The following is a 25,262-nucleotide window of genomic DNA, read 5'->3' on the forward strand; positions in this document are numbered from 1 at the left end:
TAAAAGCAAGTAGCATTAAAGATTGAAGTACAAAATGTAAGGACATTTTCTAAACAAAGAGATATATACCTCTGAGACATCACTGCACAGCTTGTCCGCTTTATGATCTCCATCTTCTAATTCATTCTTAAAATCAGAAGTGGCCAGACTACTAAGGCCTTGTTTGCTCTTATTAGCACGTCTGGACCCAAACTTCCTTTTTGTTGATGGAGACGTCCTTTCTTGGCAAACAGGGTTAGCGCTCTCTTCTAGCTGGCTGCTACTTGTGTGTGCACTAGAGACATCAAGATACTCTTTATTTAGTTTGTTTTCAGTGATATTAGGCACTATAGACACCTCAACTCTTTCAAGATCCTTGATTTCTTGCTCATCCATTCTTAAATTCGAAATATCTTTCTCCCCATCCTCTTTGTCTTCATCCTCCCTTTCTGCTTTGAGCTGCTGTCTGGAATTCTTGCGAGTTGACCCCATTTTTCTTCTTCGTCCTCCAGGTGAGTTGGGTTCACTGTGAACCAATGGTGTCGGCTGGAGAGATTTGATTTCGGAGTTTTCTTGCATATTGAGATCAGGAGCATTCGCTATGTGTTTTGGCTCTTTGATGATTGATTCCCCATCATTACTCATTGAACTTTGAGACGTCTTATTTAATGCTCTCTCTATCTCACTGAGAAGTGAATCTTCTGACTGATCAGAGTAATCATAAGATGTTTGGTCTCCTAAGCTCATTTCAGAGTCCTGAGGCATCTGCAGATTTGTATCTGTAGTTTCTGTTTCCTCAAAACCTTCTCTTATTCCTTGGTTTCTTCCTGCTCTGAGATTCTTCCGAGTCGAGCCCATCTTTCTTCTCTTCTCAGTAGTAACAGTCTCTGACTGTGGATGTTTGGTAACATCAGCATTCACTAACTGAAGGGTGTTTTCAGGTGTCTCAGGCACTGTTGGTCCACTAGGTTCAGAATTGTTCTGATGGTCATTTTCTTCTTTTAAATCAGTTGCACTACCTAACATTTCTGATTCAAGATCTGTGGTACTGACTGAAGACACTTCCTTGGACTGATTGATGCTTGATGCTAAAGGCATATCATCCAAATCATCTTCTGCTTTCTTAGTTTCGCTATTCTCTGCCACACCAAGTGCATCTGCATTATCGGCCATATTTTCCCCATGTATTACTTTAGGATTTCTCCGGGTTGAGCCCATCTTTCGCCTCTTTTCTTGGGTGGAACTGATTTCATGAACAAAATCATCCTGAGTGCTTTTTAGTTCTTGTGTGGGAAAAACATGGCCTGTGTTTTCAGTTTGTTCAGGCTCTGATCCTACATAAACATCTACAGACACAGTTTGATCAACATCTTTGTTATTAACTTTCAAGACAAATTTGTCCTTTGTCCTGTCATAGAGATTGATTGCCTCATTCTCACTATTACTGTCATTTCCAGTACTTTCCATCCCCTTTTCCTCGCTCACCTCCGATAGGTCATGGATATTTGGAGAAACTTCCTTCCCTCCATTTTCTGATTCAGGGCACATTTTTGAAGAAGCCACTGGATGAGAAAAGTCAACAGGGAAGTTTTGTTCTACCTTTTCATCAAATTTACATTCAGTTTTTCTTGCACTGGTTGCTAAATGTGGTTCGGTATCCTGCTCCTGTGTCATTTCTTTGCTATCTCTATCCATCTTTTTGGATTCTTCTTTTCCCTGCCCTTTGTTCCCTCTGAGCGTCTTACGCGTTGACCCCATCTTACGTTTTTGAAAGACTGGATTCAAGCTCGATTGATCTTCTCTATGAGACTCTTTAGGAATGACACTTTGTTTGACAATGACAATTTGTTTAGGACCTAAGTATGTGTCAGCATATCCCAATGAAAAGTCTGAAATCATTTCAGCTGCAACATTTGAAGAACATTCAGATTCTATCAATAGGTTTGGATTTATGGAAGAATTTGGATAATTTTGTTCTGAGATATCTGTCTGCACATCTGATTTACTAACAATATCCTGGATCTCATGGCCTTCTCTATCAGCAGATGAAATAAACAGTTGCTGGGGTTCAGGAGATCCTGCAATGGCTTCTTCAATAGTTAAATTCTCCTCTGACTTTGTGGTCCCATCATCATTTGTTGTATTTTCAGCTTCTCCCTCTTTCTCTTCTTCAACCTCCTCATCATTCACCATTCTCTTCCCTCTCTTCCGAGTTGACCCCATTTTTCTCTTCTTCATAGACCTTTTGGAGAATGGATGCATTTCAGCCATCTCTGTCGGTGCAGCATTCTCAGATGAGACATACATTTGGGTTTCCTCCATAAGCAAAGCATCAGACAAGATCAGAGCAGAATGACTTCTACAGGCAAATCTGTCTCTAACAAAATCTGCAGTTCTTTCTGGGACCTCAAATAAATGTGAGCCAGTATCATCCTGTGATGGCCCAGATTGTGTTTGAGATACATCTGATCTCTGCTTTAGTTCCAAATCATCACATGGCTCCTGCACTGACATGTCCACTGTCTCTGTGGTCTTTCTGTCCTCATCTTTATTATCTCTTATATTCAAAAATTCTTGTGTTTCAATGTGATCAACCACATTATCCTGGTATTGAACTTCCAAGTGTGCTTTTGTGTCTTCCTCGGATTCCACTCTTACTTTTCTTTGACCATTTTTCCCTCTGAGAGGTCTACGAGTTGAGCCCATTTTCCTCTTGTGAATAACTGTGAATTCTGAGTGTGCCTCCTCTTTCTGAGTATCTTGAGGAATGATGGTGGTGTCACTTTGCTTGGGAAAGGTGTCAGTTTCTTCCTTAACTTCACACTCAGCATGTTCGGATACTTTTATTGCTTCCAGTTTTGCATCAGAGGAAGTGTCATTTTGAATCAAATCTGACTCCGTAGTCATATTAATCTCCCCTGTACCTGTATCTCCAGTAACTTCAACTTCTCCGACTAATGTCACACTAACATCATTGATTTTCTCCTCTGTTCCTTCAGCTTCATAAGTTGTTGTGTCAGATATTGTGTCCTGTGATTCAGTTTCTAATTGTAGGTCTTTGTTTTCCTCTGCTGCCACGTTTTCAGCATCTCCAGCATTTTCCTGGGACTCTTCATTCAGTTTCATGAGGGTTTGTGATTCTGTGATGTGACAGATATTTATTGCAATGGACTCCTCAGATGTTAAATCTGAACTACATGATGACTGCAGGTCGGTGGATTTAGATCTTTCAACAGGACCAACATCATTTTTCTTGCATGTGTCCATCTCCTGTTCTTTTGCTCCAAGTTTTACACTTTGTAATGTAGATTCATCTAGAGGGGGTTCATCCTCCAAACTAATTGTTTCTTCTTCTACATTGATCATATCTTCACTGTCAAGTGTTTCATTTTCATCATGATGTTCTTTTTCTTTTCTTTGTCTATTTTTCCCTCTGAGAGGTCTACGAGTTGAGCCCATTTTTCTCTTGTGAATAACTGTGAATTCTGAGTGTGCCTCCTCTTTCTGAGCATCTTGAGGAATGATGGTGGTGTCACTTTGCTTGGGAACTGTGTCAGTTTCTTTCTGAACTTCGCGCTCAGCATTGTCAGATACTTTAAATGCTTCCAGTTTTGCATCAGAGGAAGTGTCATTTTGAATCAAACCTGACTCAGTAGTAATATTACTCTCCACTGTACCTGTCCCTCCAGTAACTTCAACTTCTCTGATTAATGTCACACTAAGATCATTGATTTTCTCCTCTGTTCCTTCAGCTTCATAAGATGTTGTGTCAGATATTTTGTTCTGTGATTCAGTTTCTAATTGTAGGTCTTTGTTTTCCTCTGCTGCCACTTTTTCAGCATCGCCAGCATTTTCCTGGGACTCTTTATTCAGTTTCGTGAGGGTTTGTGATTCTGTGATGTGACAGATACTTGTTGCAATGGACTCCTCAGATGTTAAATCTGAACTACATGATGACTGCAGGTCGGTGGATTTAGATCTTTCAACAGGACCAACATCATTTTTCTTGCATATGTCCATCTCCTGTTCTTTTGCTCCTAGTTTTACACTTTGTAATGTAGATTCATCTAGAGGGGGTTCATCCTCCAAACTAATTGTTTCTTCTTCTACATTGATCATATCTTCACTGTCAAGTGTCTCATTTTCATCATGATGTTCTTTTTCTTTTCTTTGTCCATTTTTCCCTCTGAGAGGTCTACGAGTTGAGCCCATTTTTCTCTTGTGAATAACTGTGAATTCTGAGTGTGCCTCCGCTTTTTGAGAATCTTGAGGAATGATGGTGGTGTCACTTTGCTTGGGAATGGTTTCTTCCTGAACTTTACACTCAGCATCGTCAGATATTTTCATTGCTTCCAGGTTTGCATCAGAGGAAGTGTCATTTTGAATCAAATCTGACTCCGTAGTCATATTACTCTCCACTGTAACTGTATCTCCAACAAACTCAACTTCTTTGTCTAAAACATTAGCATCACAGATGTTCTCTTCTGTTACTTCTCCTCCAAATGCTGTTGAGTCAAATGTCTGGTTTTGTAAGTGTCTTTCTGTGTCCTCCTCTGCTGGCACTATTTCAACATCTCCAGAATTTTCCTGGGACCCAGCATGAATTTTTGGGAGGGTTTGTGATTCTGAAATGTCACAGACACTCACTGCAGTATATCTGGATTCATCTGGACTGGGTTCATCCTTCAAAATGAAGATTTCTTTCTCATCATGTTCTTGTCTTTGTCCTTTATTCCCTCTGAGAGGTCTTCGAGTTGAGCCCATTTTTCTCTTTTGAATAACTGGACTTGATTTTGAGTGTGCCTCTTCTGTGTGAGAATCTTCAGGAATGAGGTTGATGTCACTTTGTTTAAGAACTGTGTCTGTTTCTCCTGAAACATCTTTCTCAACATTTTCAGATATTTTCAATGCTTCGATGTGTACATCAGGAGAAGTATGAAGAAAATCTGACTCCATAGTCATATTACTCTCCACTGTACCTGTATCTCCAGTAACTTCAACTTCTCTGATTAATGTCACACTAACGTCATTGATGTTCTCCTCTGTTCCTTCAGCTTCATAAGATGTTGTGTCAGATATTTTGTTCTGTGATTCAGTTTCTAATTGTAGGTCTTTGTTTTCCTCTGCTGCCACTTTTTCAGCATCGCCAGCATTTTCCTGGGACTCTTCATTCAGTTTCATGAGGGTTTGTGATTCTGTGATGTGACAGATACTTGCTGCAATGGACTCCTCAGATGTTAAATCTGAACTACATGATGACTGCAGGTCGGTGGATTTAGATCTTTCAACAGGACCAACATCATTTTTCTTGCATGTGTCCATCTCCTGTTCTTTTGCTCCTAGTTTTACACTTTGTAATGTAGATTCATCTAGAGGGGGTTCATCCTCCAAACTAATTGTTTCTTCCTCTACATTGATCATATCTTCACTGTCAAGTGTCTCATTTTCATCATGATGTTCTTTTTCTTTTCTTTGTCCATTTTTCCCTCTGAGAGGTCTACGAGTTGAGCCCATTTTTCTCTTGTGAATAACTGTGAATTCTGAGTGTGCCTCCTCTTTCTGAGTATCTTGAGGAATGATGGTGGTGTCACTTTGCTTGGGAACTGTGTCAGTTTCTTCCTGAGCTTCACACTCAGCATCGTCAGATATTTTCATTTCTTCCAGTTTTGCATCAGAGGAAGTGTCATTTTGAATCGAATCTGACTCCGTAGTCATATTACTCTCCACTGTAACTGCATCTCCAACAAACTCAACTTCTTTGTCTAAAACATTAGCATCACAGATGTTCTCTTCTGTTACTTCTCCTCCAAATGCTGTTGAGTAAAATGTCTGGTTTTGTAAGTGTCGTTCTGTGTCCTCCTCTGCTGGCACTATTTCAACATCTCCAGAATTTTCCTGGGACCCAGCATGAATTTTTGGGAGGGTTTGTGATTTTGAAATGTCACAGACACTCACTGCAGTATATCTGGATTCATCTGGACTGGGTTCATCCTTCAAAATGAAGATTTCTTTCTCATCATGTTCTTGTCTTTGTCCTTTATTCCCTCTGAGAGGTCTTCGAGTTGAGCCCATTTTTCTCTTTTGAATAACTGGACTTGATTTTGAGTGTGCCTCTTCTGCGTGAGAATCTTCAGGAATGAGGTTGATGTCACTTTGTTTAAGAACTGTGTCTGTTTCTCCTGAAACATCTTTCTCAACATTTTCAGATATTTTCAATGCTTCGACGTGTACATCAGGAGAAGTATGAAGAAAATCTGACTCCGTAGTCAAATTACTCTCCACTGTACCTGTATCTCCAGTAACTTCAACTTCTCCGACTAATGTCACACTAACATCATTGATTTTCTCCTCTGTTCCTTCAGCTTCATAAGTTGTTGTGTCAGGTATTTTGTTTTGTGATTCAGTTTCTAATTGTAGGTCTTTGTTTTCCTCTGCTGCCACTTTTTCAGCATCTCCAGCATTTTCCTGGGACTCTTCATTCAGTTTCATGAGGGTTTGTGATTCTGTGACATGACAGATACTTACTGCAGTGGATTCCTCAGACAGGAAATCTGAACGACATGATGACTGCAGGAGAGCAGACTCAGATCTTTCAACAGGACCAACATCATTGTCCTCACATAATTCCATGTCCTGTACTTTAACTCCATCTTTTGTGGTTCTTAACAGAGATGCATTTGTAATGGATTCATCCTCCAAACTAATTGTTTCTTTCTCTACATTGATCATATCTTCACTGTCAGGTGTCTCATTTTCATCATGATGGTCTTTTTCTTTTCTTTGTGTATTTTTCCCTCTGAGAGGTCTACGAGTTGAGCCCATTTTTCTCTTGTGAATAACTGTGAATTCTGAGTGTGCCTCCTCTTTCTGATTATCGTGAGGAATGATGGTGGTGTCACTTTGCTTGGGAACGGTTTCTTCCTGAACCTTACACTCAGCATCATCAGATACTTTTATTGCTTCCAGTTTTGGATCAGAGGAAGTGTCATTTTGAATCAAATCTGACTCCGTAGTCATATTACTCTCCCCTGTAACTGTATCTCCAGTAACTTTAACTTCTCTGACTAATGTCACACTAACATCATTGATTTTCTCCTCTGTTCCTTTAGCTTCATAAGTTGTTGTGTCAGATATTTTGTTCTGTGATTCAGTTTCTAATTGTAGGTCTTTGTTTTCCTCTGCTGCCACTTTGTCAGCATCGCCAGCATTTTCCTTGGACTCTTCATTCAGTTTCATGAGGGTTTGTGATTCTGTGATGTGACAGATATTTATTGCAATGGACTCCTCAGATGTTAAATCTGAACTACATGATGACTGCAGATCGGTGGATTTAGATCTTTCAACAGGACCAACATCATTTTTCTTACATATGTCCATCTCCTGTTCTTTTGCTCCTAGTTTTACACTTTGTAATGTAGATTCATCTAGACGGGGTTCATCCTCCAAACTAATTGTTTCTTCCTCTACATTGATCATATCTTCACTGTCAAGTGTTTCATTTTCATCATGATGTTCTTTTTCTTTTCTTTGTCCATTTTTCCCTCTGAGAGGTCTACGAGTTGAGCCCATTTTTCTCTTGTGAATAACTGTGAATTCTGAGTGTGCCTCCTCTTTCTGAGAATCTTGAGGAATGATGGTGGTGTCACTTTGCTTTGGAACTGTGTCAGTTTCTTCCTGAACTTCACGCTCAGTATTGTCAGATACTTTTAATGCTTCCAGTTTTGCATCAGAGGAAGTGTCATTTTGAATAAAACCTGACTCAGTAGTAATATTACTCTCCAAAGTAACTGTATCTCCAATAAACTCAACTTCTTTGTCTAAAACATTAGCTTCACAGATGTTCTCTTCTGTTGCTTCTCCTCCAAATGCTGTTGAGTCAAATGTCTGGTTTTCTAAGTGTCGTTCTGTGTCCTCCTCTGCTGGCACTATTTCAACATCTCCAGAATTTTCCTGGGACCCAGCATGAATTTTTGGGAGGGTTTGTGATTCTGAAATGTCACAGACACTCACTGCAGTATATCTGGATTCATCTGGACTGGGTTCATCCTTCAACATGAATATTTCTTTCTCATCATGTTCTTGTCTTTGCCCTTCATTCCCTCTGAGAGGTCTTCGAGTTGAGCCCATTTTTCTCTTTTGAATAACTGGACTTGATTTTGAGTGTGCCTCTTCTGTGTGAGAATCTTCAGGAATGAGGTTGATGTCACTTTGTTTAAGAACTGTGTCTGTTTCTCCTGAAACATCTTTCTCAACATTTTCAGATATTTTCAATGCTTCGATGTGTACATCAGGAGAAGAATGAAGAAAATCTGACTCCGTAGTCAAATTACTCTCCACTGTACCTGTATCTCCAGTAATTTCAACTTCTCTGACTAATGTCAAACGAACATCATTGATTTTCTCGTCTGTTCCTTCAGCTTCATAAGTTGTTGTGTCAGATATTGTGTCCCGTGATTCAATTTCTAACTGTAAGTCTTTGCCTTCTTCTGCTGCTCCTTTGTCAGCATCGCCAACATTTTCCTGGGACTCTTCATTCAGTTTCATGGGGGTTTGTGATTCTGTGATGTGACAGATATTTATTGCAATGGACTCCTCAGATGTTAAATCTGAACTACATGATGACTGCATGTCGGTGGATTTAGATCTTTCAACAGGACCAACATCATTTTTCTTGCATGTGTCCATCTCCTGTTCTTTTGCTCCTAGTTTTACACTTTGTAATGTAAATTCATCTAGAGGGGGTTCATCCTCCAAACTAATTGTTTCTTCCTCTACATTGATCATATCTTCACTGTCAAGTGTTTCATTTTCATCATGATGTTCTTTTTCTTTTCTTTGTCCATTTTTCCCTCTGAGAGGTCTACGAGTTGAGCCCATTTTTCTCTTGTGAATAACTGTGAATTCTGAGTGTGCCTCCTCTTTCTGAGCATCTTGAGGAATGATGGTGGTGTCACTTTGCTTGGGAACTGTGTCAGTTTCTTCCTGAACTTCACACTCAGTATTGTCAGATACTTTTATTGCTTCCAGTTTTGCATCAGAGGAAGTGTCATTTTGCATCAAATCTGACTCCATAGTCATATTACTCTCCACTGTACCTGTATCTCCAGTGACTTCAACTTCTCTGATTAATGTCACACTAACATCATTGATTTTCTCCTCTGTTCCTTCAGCTTCATAAGATGTTGTGTCAGATATTTTGTTCTGTGATTCAGTTTCTAATTGTAGGTCTTGGTTTTCCTCTGCTGCCACTTTTTCAGCATCGCCAGCATTTTCCTGGGACTCCTCATTCAGTTTCATGAGGGTTTGTGATTCTGTGATGTGACAGATACTTGCTGCAATGGACTCCTCAGATGTTAAATCTGAACTACATGATGACTGCATGTCGGTGGATTTAGATCTTTCAACAGGACCAACATCATTTTTCTTGCATGTGTCCATCTCCTGTTCTTTTGCTCCTAGTTTTACACTTTGTAATGTAGATTCATCTAGAGGGGGTTCATCCTCCAAACTAATTGTTTCTTCCTCTACATTGATCATATCTTCACTGTCAAGTGTCTCATTTTCATCATGATGTTCTTTTTCTTTTCTTTGTCCATTTTTCCCTCTGAGAGGTCTACGAGTTGAGCCCATTTTTCTCTTGTGAATAACTGTGAATTCTGAGTGTGCCTCCGCTTTTTGAGAATCTTGAGGAATGATGGTGGTGTCACTTTGCTTGGGAATGGTTTCTTCCTGAACTTTACACTCAGCATCGTCAGATATTTTCATTGCTTCCAGGTTTGCATCAGAGGAAGTGTCATTTTGAATCGAATCTGACTCCGTAGTCATATTACTCTCCACTGTAACTGTATCTCCAACAAACTCAACTTCTTTGTCTAAAACATTAGCATCACAGATGTTCTCTTCTGTTACTTCTCCTCCAAATGCTGTTGAGTCAAATGTCTGGTTTTGTAAGTGTCGTTCTGTGTCCTCCTCTGCTGGCACTATTTCAACATCTCCAGAATTTTCCTGGGACCCAGCATGAATTTTTGGGAGGGTTTGTGATTCTGAAATGTCACAGACACTCACTGCAGTATATCTGGATTCATCTGGACTGGGTTCATCCTTCAAAATGAAGATTTCTTTCTCATCATGTTCTTGTCTTTGTCCTTTATTCCCTCTGAGAGGTCTTCGAGTTGAGCCCATTTTTCTCTTTTGAATAACTGGACTTGATTTTGAGTGTGCCTCTTCTGTGTGAGAATCTTCAGGAATGAGGTTGATGTCACTTTGTTTAAGAACTGTGTCTGTTTCTCCTGAAACATCTTTCTCAACATTTTCAGATATTTTCAATGCTTCGATGTGTACATCAGGAGAAGTATGAAGAAAATCTGACTCCGTAGTCAAATTACTCTCCACTGTACCTGTATCTCCAGTAACTTCAACTTCTCCGACTAATGTCACACTAACATCATTGATTTTCTCCTCTGTTCCTTCAGCGTCATAAGTTGTTGTGTCAGGTATTTTGTTTTGTGATTCAGTTTCTAATTGTAAGTCTTTGTTTTCCTCTGCTGCCACTTTTTCAGCATCTCCAGCATTTTCCTGGGACTCTTCATTCAGTTTCATGAGGGTTTGTGATTCTGTGACATGACAGATACTTACTGCAGTGGATTCCTCAGATGTTAAATCTGAACTACATGATGACTGCAGGAGAGCAGACTCAGATCTTTCAACAGGACCAACATCATTGTCCTCACATAATTCCATGTCCTGTACTTTAACTCCATCTTTTGTGGTTCTTAACAGAGATGCATTTGTAATGGATTCATCCTCCAAACTAATTGTTTCTTTCTCTACATTGATCATATCTTCACTGTCAGGTGTCTCATTTTCATCATGATGGTCTTTTTCTTTTCTTTGTGTATTTTTCCCTCTGAGAGGTCTACGAGTTGAGCCCATTTTTCTCTTGTGAATAACTGTGAATTCTGAGTGTGCCTCCTCTTTCTGATTATCGTGAGGAATGATGGTGGTGTCACTTTGCTTGGGAACGGTTTCTTCCTGAACTTTACACTCAGCATCGTCAGATACTTTTATTGCTTCCAGTTTTGGATCAGAGGAAGTGTCATTTTGAATCAAATCTGACTCCGTAGTCATATTACTCTCCCCTGTACCTGTATCTCCAGTAACTTCAACTTCTCTGACTAATGTCACACTAACATCATTGATTTTCTCCTCTGTTCCTTTAGCTTCATAAGTTGTTGTGTCAGATATTTTGTTCTGTGATTCAGTTTCTAATTGTAGGTCTTTGTTTTCCTCTGGTGCCACTTTGTCAGCATCGCCAGCATTTTCCTGGGACTCTTCATTCAGTTTCATGAGGGTTTGTGATTCTGTGATATGACAGATATTTATTGCAATGGACTCCTCAGATGTTAAATCTGAACTACATGATGACTGCAGGTCGGTGGATTTAGATCTTTCAACAGGACCAACATCATTTTTCTTACATATGTCCATCTCCTGTTCTTTTGCTCCTAGTTTTACACTTTGTAATGTAGATTCATCTAGACGGGGTTCATCCTCCAAACTAATTGTTTCTTTCTCTAAATTGACCATATCTTCACTGTCAAGTGTCTCATTTTCATCATGATGTTCTTTTTCTTTTCTTTGTCCATTTTTCCCTCTGAGAGGTCTACGAGTTGAGCCCATTTTTCTCTTGTGAATAACTGTGAATTCTGAGTGTGCCTCCTCTTTCTGAGAATTTTGTGGAATGATGGTGGTGTCACTTTGCTTTGGAACTGTGTCAGTTTCTTCCTGAACTTCGCGCTCAGCATTGTCAGATACTTTTAATGCTTCCAGTTTTGCATCAGAGGAAGTGTCATTTTGAATCACACCTGACTCAGTAGTAATATTACTCTCCAAAGTAACTGTATCTCCAATAAACTCAACTTCTTTGTCTAAAACAATAGCTTCACAGATGTTCTCTTCTGTTGCTTCTCCTCCAAATGCTGTTGAGTCAAATGTCTGGTTTTCTAAGTGTCGTTCTGTGTCCTCCTCTGCTGGCACTATTTCAACATCTCCAGAATTTTCCTGGGACCCAGCATGAATTTTTGGGAGGGTTTGTGATTCTGAAATGTCACAGACACTCACTGCAGTATATCTGGATTCATCTGGACTGGGTTCATCCTTCAAAATGAAGATTTCTTTCTCATCATGTTCTTGTCTTTGTCCTTTATTCCCTCTGAGAGGTCTTCGAGTTGAGCCCATTTTTCTCTTTTGAATAACTGGACTTGATTTTGAGTGTGCCTCTTCTGTGTGAGAATCTTCAGGAATGAGGTTGATGTCACTTTGTTTAAGAACTGTGTCTGTTTCTCCTGAAACATCTTTCTCAACATTTTCAGATATTTTCAATGCTTCGATGTGTACATCAGGAGAAGTATGAAGAAAATCTGACTCCGTAGTCAAATTACTCTCCACTGTACCTGTATCTCCAGTAATTTCAACTTCTCTGACTAATGTCACACTAACGTCATTGATGTTCTCCTCTGTTCCTTCAGCTTCATAGGTTGTTGTGTCAGATATTTTGTTCTGTGATTCAGTTTCTAATTGTAGGTCTTTGTTTTCCTCTGCTGCCACTTTTTCAGCATCTCCAGCATTTTCCTGGGACTCTTTATTCAGTTTCATGAGGGTTTGTGATTCTGTGATATGACAGATACTTACTGCAGTGGATTCCTCCGACAGGAAATCTGAACGACATGATGACTGCAGGAGAGCAGACTCAGATCTTTCAACAGGACCAACATCATTGTCCTCACATAATTCCATGTCCTGTACTTTAATTCCATCTTTTGTGGTTCTTAACAGAGATGCATTTGTAATGGATTCATCCTCCAAACTAATTGTTTCTTTCTCTACATTGATCATATCTTCACTGTCAGCTGTCTCATTTTCATCATGATGGTCTTTTTCTTTTCTTTGTCTATTTTTCCCTCTGAGAGGTCTGCGAGTTGAGCCCATTTTTCTCTTGTGAATAACTGTGAATTCTGAGTGTGCCTCCTCTTTCTGAGTATCGTGAGGAATGATGGTGGTGTCACTTTGCTTGGGAACGGTTTCTTCCTGAACTTTACACTCAGCATCATCAGATACTTTTATTGCTTCCAGTTTTGGATCAGAGGAAGTGTCATTTTGAATCAAATCTGTCTCCGTAGTCATATTACTCTCCCCTGTACCTGTATCTCCAGTAACTTCAACTTCTCTGACTAATGTCAAACGAACATCATTGATTTTCTCGTCTGTTCCTTCAGCTTCATAAGTTGTTGTGTCAGATATTGTGTCCCGTGATTCAATTTCTAACTGTAAGTCTTTGCCTTCTTCTGCTGCTCCTTTGTCAGCATCGCCAACATTTTCCTGGGACTCTTCATTCAGTTTCATGGGGGTTTGTGATTCTGTGATGTGACAGATATTTATTGCAATGGACTCCTCAGATGTTAAATCTGAACTACATGATGACTGCATGTCGGTGGATTTAGATCTTTCAACAGGACCAACATCATTTTTCTTGCATGTGTCCATCTCCTGTTCTTTTGCTCCTAGTTTTACACTTTGTAATGTAGATTCATCTAGAGGGGGTTCATCCTCCAAACTAATTGTTTCTTCCTCTACATTGATCATATCTTCACTGTCAAGTGTTTCATTTTCATCATGATGTTCTTTTTCTTTTCTTTGTCCATTTTTCCCTCTGAGAGGTCTACGAGTTGAGCCCATTTTTCTCTTGTGAATAACTGTGAATTCTGAGTGTGCCTCCTCTTTCTGAGCATCTTGAGGAATGATGGTGGTGTCACTTTGCTTGGGAACTGTGTCAGTTTCTTCCTGAACTTCACACTCAGTATTGTCATATACTTTTATTGCTTCCAGTTTTGCATCAGAGGAAGTGTCATTTTGCATCAAATCTGACTCCATAGTCATATTACTCTCCACTGTACCTGTATCTCCAGTGACTTCAACTTCTCTGATTAATGTCACACTAAGATCATTGATTTTCTCCTCTGTTCCTTCAGCTTCATAAGATGTTGTGTCAGATATTTTGTTCTGTGATTCAGTTTCTAATTGTAGGTCTTGGTTTTCCTCTGCTGCTCCTTTGTCAGCATCGCCAACATTTTCCTGGGACTCTTCATTCAGTTTCATGAGGGTTTGTGATTCTGTGATGTGACAGATACTTGCTGCAATGGACTCCTCAGATGTTAAATCTGAACTACATGATGACTGCAGGTCGGTGGATTTAGATCTTTCAACAGGACCAACATCATTTTTCTTGCATGTGTCCATCTCCTGTTCTTTTGCTCCTAGTTTTACAATTTGTAATGTAGATTCATCTAGAGGGGGTTCATCCTCCAAACTAATTGTTTCTTCCTCTACATTGATCATATCTTCACTGTCAAGTGTTTCATTTTCATCATGAGGTTCTTTTTCTTTTCTTTGTCCATTTTTCCCTCTGAGAGGTCTACGAGTTGAGCCCATTTTCCTCTTGTGAATAACTGTGAATTCTGAGTGTGCCTCCTCTTTCTGAGAATCTTGAGGAATGATGGTGGTGTCACTTTGCTTGGGAATGGTTTCTTCCTGAACTTTACACTCAGCATCGTCAGATATTTTCATTGCTTCCAGGTTTGCATCAGAGGAAGTGTCATTTTGAATCGAATCTGACTCCGTAGTCATATTACTCTCCACTGTAACTGTATCTCCAACAAACTCAACTTCTTTGTCTAAAACATTAGCATCACAGATGTTCTCTTCTGTTGCTTCTCCTCCAAATGCTGTTGAGTCAAATGTCTGGTTTTCTAAGTGTCGTTCTGTGTCCTCCTCTGCTGGCACTATTTCAACATCTCCAGAATTTTCCTGGGACCCAGCATGAATTTTTGGGAGGGTTTGTGATTCTGAAATGTCACAGACACTCACTGCAGTATATCTGGATTCATCTGGACTGGGTTCATCCTTCAAAATGAAGATTTCTTTCTCATCATGTTCTTGTCTTTGTCCTTTATTCCCTCTGACAGGTCTTCGAGTTGAGCCCATTTTTCTCTTTTGAATAACTGGACTTGATTTTGAGTGTGCCTCTTCTGTGTGAGAATCTTCAGGAATGAGGTTGATGTCACTTTGTTTAAGAACTGTGTCTGTTTCTCCTGAAACATCTTTCTCAACATTTTCAGATATTTTCAATGCTTCGATGTGTACATCAGGAGAAGTATGAAGAAAATCTGACTCCGTAGTCAAATTACTCTCCACTGTACCTGTATCTCCAGTAATTTCAACTTCTCTGACTAATGTCACACTAACGTCATTGATGTTCTCCTCTGTTCCTTCAGCTTCATAGGTTGTTGTGTCAGATATTTTGTTCTGTGATTCAGTTTCTAATTGTAGGTCTTTGTTTTCCTCTGCTGCCACTTTTTCAGCATCTCCAGCATTTTCCTGGGACTCTTTATTCAGTTTCATGAGGGTTTGTGATTCTGTGATATGACAGATACTTACTGCAGTGGATTCCTCCGACAGGAAATCTGAACGACATGATGACTGCAGGAGAGCAGACTCAGATCTTTCAACAGGACCAACATCATTGTCCTCACATAATTCCACGTCCTGTACTTTAATTCCATCTTTTGTGGTTCTTAACAGAGATGCATTTGTAATGGATTCATCCTCCAAACTAATTGTTTCTTTCTCTACATTGATCATATCTTCACTGTCAGCTGTCTCATTTTCATCATGATGGTCTTTTTCTTTTCTTTGTCTATTTTTCCCTCTGAGAGGTCTGCGAGTTGAGCCCATTTTTCTCTTGTGAATAACTGTGAATTCTGAGTGTGCCTCCTCTTTCTGAGTATCGTGAGGAATGATGGTGGTGTCACTTTGCTTGGGAACGGTTTCTTCCTGAACTTTACACTCAGCATCATCAGATACTTTTATTGCTTCCAGTTTTGGATCAGAGGAAGTGTCATTTTGAATCAAATCTGTCTCCGTAGTCATATTACTCTCCCCTGTACCTGTATCTCCAGTAACTTCAACTTCTCTGACTAATGTCAAACGAACATCATTGATTTTCTCGTCTGTTCCTTCAGCTTCATAAGTTGTTGTGTCAGATATTGTGTCCCGTGATTCAATTTCTAACTGTAAGTCTTTGCCTTCTTCTGCTGCTCCTTTGTCAGCATCGCCAACATTTTCCTGGGACTCTTCATTCAGTTTCATGGGGGTTTGTGATTCTGTGATGTGACAGATATTTATTGCAATGGACTCCTCAGATGTTAAATCTGAACTACATGATGACTGCATGTCGGTGGATTTAGATCTTTCAACAGGACCAACATCATTTTTCTTGCATGTGTCCATCTCCTGTTCTTTTGCTCCAAGTTTTACACTTTGTAATGTAGATTCATCTAGAGGGGGTTCATCCTCCAAACTAATTGTTTCTTCCTCTACATTGATCATATCTTCACTGTCAAGTGTTTCATTTTCATCATGATGTTCTTTTTCTTTTCTTTGTCCATTTTTCCCTCTGAGAGGTCTACGAGTTGAGCCCATTTTTCTCTTGTGAATAACTGTGAATTCTGAGTGTGCCTCCTCTTTCTGAGCATCTTGAGGAATGATGGTGGTGTCACTTTGCTTGGGAACTGTGTCAGTTTCTTCCTGAACTTCACACTCAGTATTGTCATATACTTTTATTGCTTCCAGTTTTGCATCAGAGGAAGTGTCATTTTGCATCAAATCTGACTCCATAGTCATATTACTCTCCACTGTACCTGTATCTCCAGTGACTTCAACTTCTCTGATTAATGTCACACTAACATCATTGATTTTCTCCTCTGTTCCTTCAGCTTCATAAGATGTTGTGTCAGATATTTTGTTCTGTGATTCAGTTTCTAATTGTAGGTCTTGGTTTTCCTCTGCTGCTCCTTTGTCAGCATCGCCAACATTTTCCTGGGACTCTTCATTCAGTTTCATGAGGGTTTGTGATTCTGTGATGTGACAGATACTTGCTGCAATGGACTCCTCAGATGTTAAATCTGAACTACATGATGACTGCAGGTCGGTGGATTTAGATCTTTCAACAGGACCAACATCATTTTTCTTGCATGTGTCCATCTCCTGTTCTTTTGCTCCTAGTTTTACAATTTGTAATGTAGATTCATCTAGAGGGGGTTCATCCTCCAAACTAATTGTTTCTTCCTCTACATTGATCATATCTTCACTGTCAAGTGTTTCATTTTCATCATGAGGTTCTTTTTCTTTTCTTTGTCCATTTTTCCCTCTGAGAGGTCTACGAGTTGAGCCCATTTTTCTCTTGTGAATAACTGTGAATTCTGAGTGTGCCTCCGCTTTTTGAGAATCTTGAGGAATGATGGTGGTGTCACTTTGCTTGGGAATGGTTTCTTCCTGAACTTTACACTCAGCATCGTCAGATATTTTCATTTCTTCCAGGTTTGCATCAGAGGAAGTGTCATTTTGAATCACATCTGACTCCGTAGTCATATTACTCTCCACTGTAACTGTATCTCCAACAAACTCAACTTCTTTGTCTAAAACATTAGCATCACAGATGTTCTCTTCTGTTACTTCTCCTCCAAATGCTGTTGAGTCAAATGTCTGGTTTTGTAAGTGTCGTTCTGTGTCCTCCTCTGCTGGCACTATTTCAACATCTCCAGAATTTTCCTGGGACCCAGCATGAATTTTTGGGAGGGTTTGTGATTCTGAAATGTCACAGACACTCACTGCAGTATATCTGGATTCATCTGGACTGGGTTCATCCTTCAAAATGAAGATTTCTTTCTCATCATGTTCTTGTCTTTGTCCTTTATTCCCTCTGAGAGGTCTTCGAGTTGAGCCCATTTTTCTCTTTTGAATAACTGGACTTGATTTTGAGTGTGCCTCTTCTGTGTGAGAATCTTCAGGAATGAGGTTGATGTCACTTTGTTTAAGAACTGTGTCTGTTTCTCCTGAAACATCTTTCTCAACATTTTCAGATATTTTCAATGCTTCGACGTGTACATCAGGAGAAGTATGAAGAAAATCTGACTCCGTAGTCAAATTACTCTCCACTGTACCTGTATCTCCAGTAACTTCAACTTCTCCGACTAATGTCACACTAACATCATTGATTTTCTCCTCTGTTCCTTCAGCTTCATAAGATGTTGTGTCAGGTATTTTGTTTTGTGATTCAGTTTCTAATTGTAGGTCCTTGTTTTCCTCTGCTGCCACTTTTTCAGCATCTCCAGCATTTTCCTGGGACTCTTCATTCAGTTTCATGAGGGTTTGTGATTCTGTGACATGACAGATACTTACTGCAGTGGATTCCTCAGACAGGAAATCTGAACGACATGATGACTGCAGGAGAGCAGACTCAGATCTTTCAACAGGACCAACATCATTGTCCTCACATAATTCCATGTCCTGTACTTTAACTCCATCTTTTGTGGTTCTTAACAGAGATGCATTTGTAATGGATTCATCCTCCAAACTAATTGTTTCTTTCTCTACATTGATCATATCTTCACTGTCAGGTGTCTCATTTTCATCATGATGGTCTTTTTCTTTTCTTTGTGTATTTTTCCCTCTGTGAGGTCTACGAGTTGAGCCCATTTTTCTCTTGTGAATAACTGTGAATTCTGAGTGTGCCTCCTCTTTCTGATTATCGTGAGGAATGATGGTGGTGTCACTTTGCTTGGGAACGGTTTCTTCCTGAACTTTACACTCAGCATCGTCAGATACTTTTATTGCTTCCAGTTTTGGATCAGAGGAAGTGTCATTTTGAATCAAATCTGACTCCGTAGTCATATTACTCTCCCCTGTACCTGTATCTCCAGTAACTTCAACTTCTCTGACTAATGTCAAACGAACATCATTGATTTTCTCGTCTGTTCCTTCAGCTTCATAAGTTGTTGTGTCAGATATTGTGTCCCGTGATTCAATTTCTAACTGTAAGTCTTTGCCTTCTTCTGCTGCTCCTTTGTCAGCATCGCCAACATTTTCCTGGGACTCTTCATTCAGTTTCATGGGGGTTTGTGATTCTGTGATGTGACAGATATTTATTGCAATGGACTCCTCAGATGTTAAATCTGAACTACATGATGACTGCATGTCGGTGGATTTAGATCTTTCAACAGGACCAACATCATTTTTCTTGCATGTGTCCATCTCCTGTTCTTTTGCTCCTAGTTTTACACTTTGTAATGTAGATTCATCTAGAGGGGGTTCATCCTCCAAACTAATTGTTTCTTCCTCTACATTGATCATATCTTCACTGTCAAGTGTTTCATTTTCATCATGATGTTCTTTTTCTTTTCTTTGTCCATTTTTCCCTCTGAGAGGTCTACGAGTTGAGCCCATTTTTCTCTTGTGAATAACTGTGAATTCTGAGTGTGCCTCCTCTTTCTGAGCATCTTGAGGAATGATGGTGGTGTCACTTTGCTTGGGAACTGTGTCAGTTTCTTCCTGAACTTCACACTCAGTATTGTCATATACTTTTATTGCTTCCAGTTTTGCATCAGAGGAAGTGTCATTTTGCATCAAATCTGACTCCATAGTCATATTACTCTCCACTGTACCTGTATCTCCAGTGACTTCAACTTCTCTGATTAATGTCACACTAAGATCATTGATTTTCTCCTCTGTTCCTTCAGCTTCATAAGATGTTGTGTCAGATATTTTGTTCTGTGATTCAGTTTCTAATTGTAGGTCTTGGTTTTCCTCTGCTGCTCCTTTGTCAGCATCGCCAACATTTTCCTGGGACTCTTCATTCAGTTTCATGAGGGTTTGTGATTCTGTGATGTGACAGATACTTGCTGCAATGGACTCCTCAGATGTTAAATCTGAACTACATGATGACTGCAGGTCGGTGGATTTAGATCTTTCAACAGGACCAACATCATTTTTCTTGCATGTGTCCATCTCCTGTTCTTTTGCTCCTAGTTTTACAATTTGTAATGTAGATTCATCTAGAGGGGGTTCATCCTCCAAACTAATTGTTTCTTCCTCTACATTGATCATATCTTCACTGTCAAGTGTTTCATTTTCATCATGAGGTTCTTTTTCTTTTCTTTGTCCATTTTTCCCTCTGAGAGGTCTACGAGTTGAGCCCATTTTTCTCTTGTGAATAACTGTGAATTCTGAGTGTGCCTCCGCTTTTTGAGAATCTTGAGGAATGATGGTGGTGTCACTTTGCTTGGGAATGGTTTCTTCCTGAACTTTACACTCAGCATCGTCAGATATTTTCATTGCTTCCAGGTTTGCATCAGAGGAAGTGTCATTTTGAATCGAATCTGACTCCGTAGTCATATTACTCTCCACTGTAACTGTATCTCCAACAAACTCAACTTCTTTGTCTAAAACATTAGCATCACAGATGTTCTCTTCTGTTACTTCTCCTCCAAATGCTGTTGAGTCAAATGTCTGGTTTTGTAAGTGTCGTTCTGTGTCCTCCTCTGCTGGCACTATTTCAACATCTCCAGAATTTTCCTGGGACCCAGCATGAATTTTTGGGAGGGTTTGTGATTCTGAAATGTCACAGACACTCACTGCAGTATATCTGGATTCATCTGGACTGGGTTCATCCTTCAAAATGAAGATTTCTTTCTCATCATGTTCTTGTCTTTGTCCTTTATTCCCTCTGAGAGGTCTTCGAGTTGAGCCCATTTTTCTCTTTTGAATAACTGGACTTGATTTTGAGTGTGCCTCTTCTGTGTGAGAATCTTCAGGAATGAGGTTGATGTCACTTTGTTTAAGAACTGTGTCTGTTTCTCCTGAAACATCTTTCTCAACATTTTCAGATATTTTCAATGCTTCGATGTGTACATCAGGAGAAGTATGAAGAAAATCTGACTCCGTAGTCAAATTACTCTCCACTGTACCTGTATCTCCAGTAACTTCAACTTCTCCGACTAATGTCACACTAACATCATTGATTTTCTCCTCTGTTCCTTCAGCTTCATAAGATGTTGTGTCAGGTATTTTGTTTTGTGATTCAGTTTCTAATTGTAGGTCCTTGTTTTCCTCTGCTGCCACTTTTTCAGCATCTCCAGCATTTTCCTGGGACTCTTCATTCAGTTTCATGAGGGTTTGTGATTCTGTGACATGACAGATACTTACTGCAGTGGATTCCTCAGACAGGAAATCTGAACGACATGATGACTGCAGGAGAGCAGACTCAGATCTTTCAACAGGACCAACATCATTGTCCTCACATAATTCCATGTCCTGTACTTTAACTCCATCTTTTGTGGTTCTTAACAGAGATGCATTTGTAATGGATTCATCCTCCAAACTAATTGTTTCTTTCTCTACATTGATCATATCTTCACTGTCAGGTGTCTCATTTTCATCATGATGGTCTTTTTCTTTTCTTTGTGTATTTTTCCCTCTGTGAGGTCTACGAGTTGAGCCCATTTTTCTCTTGTGAATAACTGTGAATTCTGAGTGTGCCTCCTCTTTCTGATTATCGTGAGGAATGATGGTGGTGTCACTTTGCTTGGGAACGGTTTCTTCCTGAACTTTACACTCAGCATCGTCAGATACTTTTATTGCTTCCAGTTTTGGATCAGAGGAAGTGTCATTTTGAATCAAATCTGACTCCGTAGTCATATTACTCTCCCCTGTACCTGTATCTCCAGTAACTTCAACTTCTCTGACTAATGTCAAACGAACATCATTGATTTTCTCGTCTGTTCCTTCAGCTTCATAAGTTGTTGTGTCAGATATTGTGTCCCGTGATTCAATTTCTAACTGTAAGTCTTTGCCTTCTTCTGCTGCTCCTTTGTCAGCATCGCCAACATTTTCCTGGGACTCTTCATTCAGTTTCATGGGGGTTTGTGATTCTGTGATGTGACAGATATTTATTGCAATGGACTCCTCAGATGTTAAATCTGAACTACATGATGACTGCATGTCGGTGGATTTAGATCTTTCAACAGGACCAACATCATTTTTCTTGCATGTGTCCATCTCCTGTTCTTTTGCTCCTAGTTTTACACTTTGTAATGTAGATTCATCTAGAGGGGGTTCATCCTCCAAACTAATTGTTTCTTCCTCTACATTGATCATATCTTCACTGTCAAGTGTTTCATTTTCATCATGATGTTCTTTTTCTTTTCTTTGTCCATTTTTCCCTCTGAGAGGTCTACGAGTTGAGCCCATTTTTCTCTTGTGAATAACTGTGAATTCTGAGTGTGCCTCCTCTTTCTGAGCATCTTGAGGAATGATGGTGGTGTCACTTTGCTTGGGAACTGTGTCAGTTTCTTCCTGAACTTCACACTCAGTATTGTCATATACTTTTATTGCTTCCAGTTTTGCATCAGAGGAAGTGTCATTTTGCATCAAATCTGACTCCATAGTCATATTACTCTCCACTGTACCTGTATCTCCAGTGACTTCAACTTCTCTGATTAATGTCACACTAAGATCATTGATTTTCTCCTCTGTTCCTTCAGCTTCATAAGATGTTGTGTCAGATATTTTGTTCTGTGATTCAGTTTCTAATTGTAGGTCTTGGTTTTCCTCTGCTGCTCCTTTGTCAGCATCGCCAACATTTTCCTGGGACTCTTCATTCAGTTTCATGAGGGTTTGTGATTCTGTGATGTGACAGATACTTGCTGCAATGGACTCCTCAGATGTTAAATCTGAACTACATGATGACTGCAGGTCGGTGGATTTAGATCTTTCAACAGGACCAACATCATTTTTCTTGCATGTGTCCATCTCCTGTTCTTTTGCTCCTAGTTTTACAATTTGTAATGTAGATTCATCTAGAGGGGGTTCATCCTCCAAACTAATTGTTTCTTCCTCTACATTGATCATATCTTCACTGTCAAGTGTTTCATTTTCATCATGAGGTTCTTTTTCTTTTCTTTGTCCATTTTTCCCTCTGAGAGGTCTACGAGTTGAGCCCATTTTTCTCTTGTGAATAACTGTGAATTCTGAGTGTGCCTCCGCTTTTTGAGAATCTTGAGGAATGATGGTGGTGTCACTTTGCTTGGGAATGGTTTCTTCCTGAACTTTACACTCAGCATCGTCAGATATTTTCATTGCTTCCAGGTTTGCATCAGAGGAAGTGTCATTTTGAATCGAATCTGACTCCGTAGTCATATTACTCTCCACTGTAACTGTATCTCCAACAAACTCAACTTCTTTGTCTAAAACATTAGCATCACAGATGTTCTCTTCTGTTACTTCTCCTCCAAATGCTGTTGAGTCAAATGTCTGGTTTTGTAAGTGTCGTTCTGTGTCCTCCTCTGCTGGCACTATTTCAACATCTCCAGAATTTTCCTGGGACCCAGCATGAATTTTTGGGAGGGTTTGTGATTCTGAAATGTCACAGACACTCACTGCAGTATATCTGGATTCATCTGGACTGGGTTCATCCTTCAAAATGAAGATTTCTTTCTCATCATGTTCTTGTCTTTGTCCTTTATTCCCTCTGAGAGGTCTTCGAGTTGAGCCCATTTTTCTCTTTTGAATAACTGGACTTGATTTTGAGTGTGCCTCTTCTGTGTGAGAATCTTCAGGAATGAGGTTGATGTCACTTTGTTTAAGAACTGTGTCTGTTTCTCCTGAAACATCTTTCTCAACATTTTCAGATATTTTCAATGCTTCGATGTGTACATCAGGAGAAGTATGAAGAAAATCTGACTCCGTAGTCAAATTACTCTCCACTGTACCTGTATCTCCAGTAACTTCAACTTCTCCGACTAATGTCACACTAACATCATTGATTTTCTCCTCTGTTCCTTCAGCTTCATAAGATGTTGTGTCAGGTATTTTGTTTTGTGATTCAGTTTCTAATTGTAGGTCTTTGTTTTCCTCTGCTGCCACTTTTTCAGCATCTCCAGCATTTTCCTGGGACTCTTTATTCAGTTTCATGAGGGTTTGTGATTCTGTGACATGACAGATACTTACTGCAGTGGATTCCTCATACAGGAAATCTGAACGACATGATGACTGCAGGAGAGCAGACTCAGATCTTTCAACAGGACCAACATCATTGTCCTCACATAATTCCATGTCCTGTACTTTAACTCCATCTTTTGTGGTTCTTAACAGAGATGCATTTGTAATGGATTCATCCTCCAAACTAATTGTTTCTTTCTCTACATTGATCATATCTTCACTGTCAGGTGTCTCATTTTCATCATGATGGTCTTTTTCTTTTCTTTGTGTATTTTTCCCTCTGAGAGGTCTACGAGTTGAGCCCATTTTTCTCTTGTGAATAACTGTGAATTCTGAGTGTGCCTCCTCTTTCTGATTATCGTGAGGAATGATGGTGGTGTCACTTTGCTTGGGAACGGTTTCTTCCTGAACTTTACACTCAGCATCGTCAGATACTTTTATTGCTTCCAGTTTTGGATCAGAGGAAGTGTCATTTTGAATCAAATCTGACTCCGTAGTCATATTACTCTCCCCTGTACCTGTATCTCCAGTAACTTCAACTTCTCTGACTAATGTCACACTAACATCATTGATTTTCTCCTCTGTTCCTTTAGCTTCATAAGTTGTTGTGTCAGATATTTTGTTCTGTGATTCAGTTTCTAATTGTAGGTCTTTGTTTTCCTCTGGTGCCACTTTGTCAGCATCGCCAGCATTTTCCTGGGACTCTTCATTCAGTTTCATGAGGGTTTGTGATTCTGTGATGTGACAGATATTTATTGCAATGGACTCCTCAGATGTTAAATCTGAACTACATGATAACTGCAGGTCGGTGGATTTAGATCTTTCAACAGGACCAACATCATTTTTTCTTACATATGTCCATCTCCTGTTCTTTTGCTCCTAGTTTTACACTTTGTAATGTAGATTCATCTAGACGGGGTTCATCCTCCAAACTAATTGTTTCTTTCTCTAAATTGACCATATCTTCACTGTCAAGTGTCTCATTTTCATCATGATGTTCTTTTTCTTTTCTTTGTCCATTTTTCCCTCTGAGAGGTCTACGAGTTGAGCCCATTTTTCTCTTGTGAATAACTGTGAATTCTGAGTGTGCCTCCTCTTTCTGAGAATTTTGTGGAATGATGGTGGTGTCACTTTGCTTTGGAACTGTGTCAGTTTCTTCCTGAACTTCGCGCTCAGCATTGTCAGATACTTTTAATGCTTCCAGTTTTGCATCAGAGGAAGTGTCATTTTGAGTCAAACCTGACTCAGTAGTAATATTACTCTCCAAAGTAACTGTATCTCCAATAAACTCAACTTCTTTGTCTAAAACATTAGCTTCACAGATGTTCTCTTCTGTTGCTTCTCCTCCAAATGCTGTTGAGTCAAATGTCTGGTTTTCTAAGTGTCGTTCTGTG

At 39.6% G+C, this 25,262-nt stretch overlaps 1 protein-coding gene across 1 annotated transcript in view; it reads right to left on the minus strand.

Annotated features, from left to right (window-relative positions):
* Nucleotides 1-25,262, minus strand: part of rab44 (RAB44, member RAS oncogene family) — a 31,607-nt gene that overhangs the window by 2,510 nt on the left and 3,835 nt on the right. Inside the window, exon 2 of the mRNA XM_026213367.1 lies at nt 70-10,626. Coding sequence (XP_026069152.1) covers nt 70-10,626 — 10,557 coding nt within the window. The remainder of the gene's footprint in view (nt 1-69; nt 10,627-25,262) is intronic.

Source organism: Carassius auratus, chromosome 31 (genome assembly GCF_003368295.1).
Source record: "Carassius auratus strain Wakin chromosome 31, ASM336829v1, whole genome shotgun sequence".
Lineage (NCBI taxonomy): Eukaryota > Metazoa > Chordata > Actinopteri > Cypriniformes > Cyprinidae > Carassius > Carassius auratus.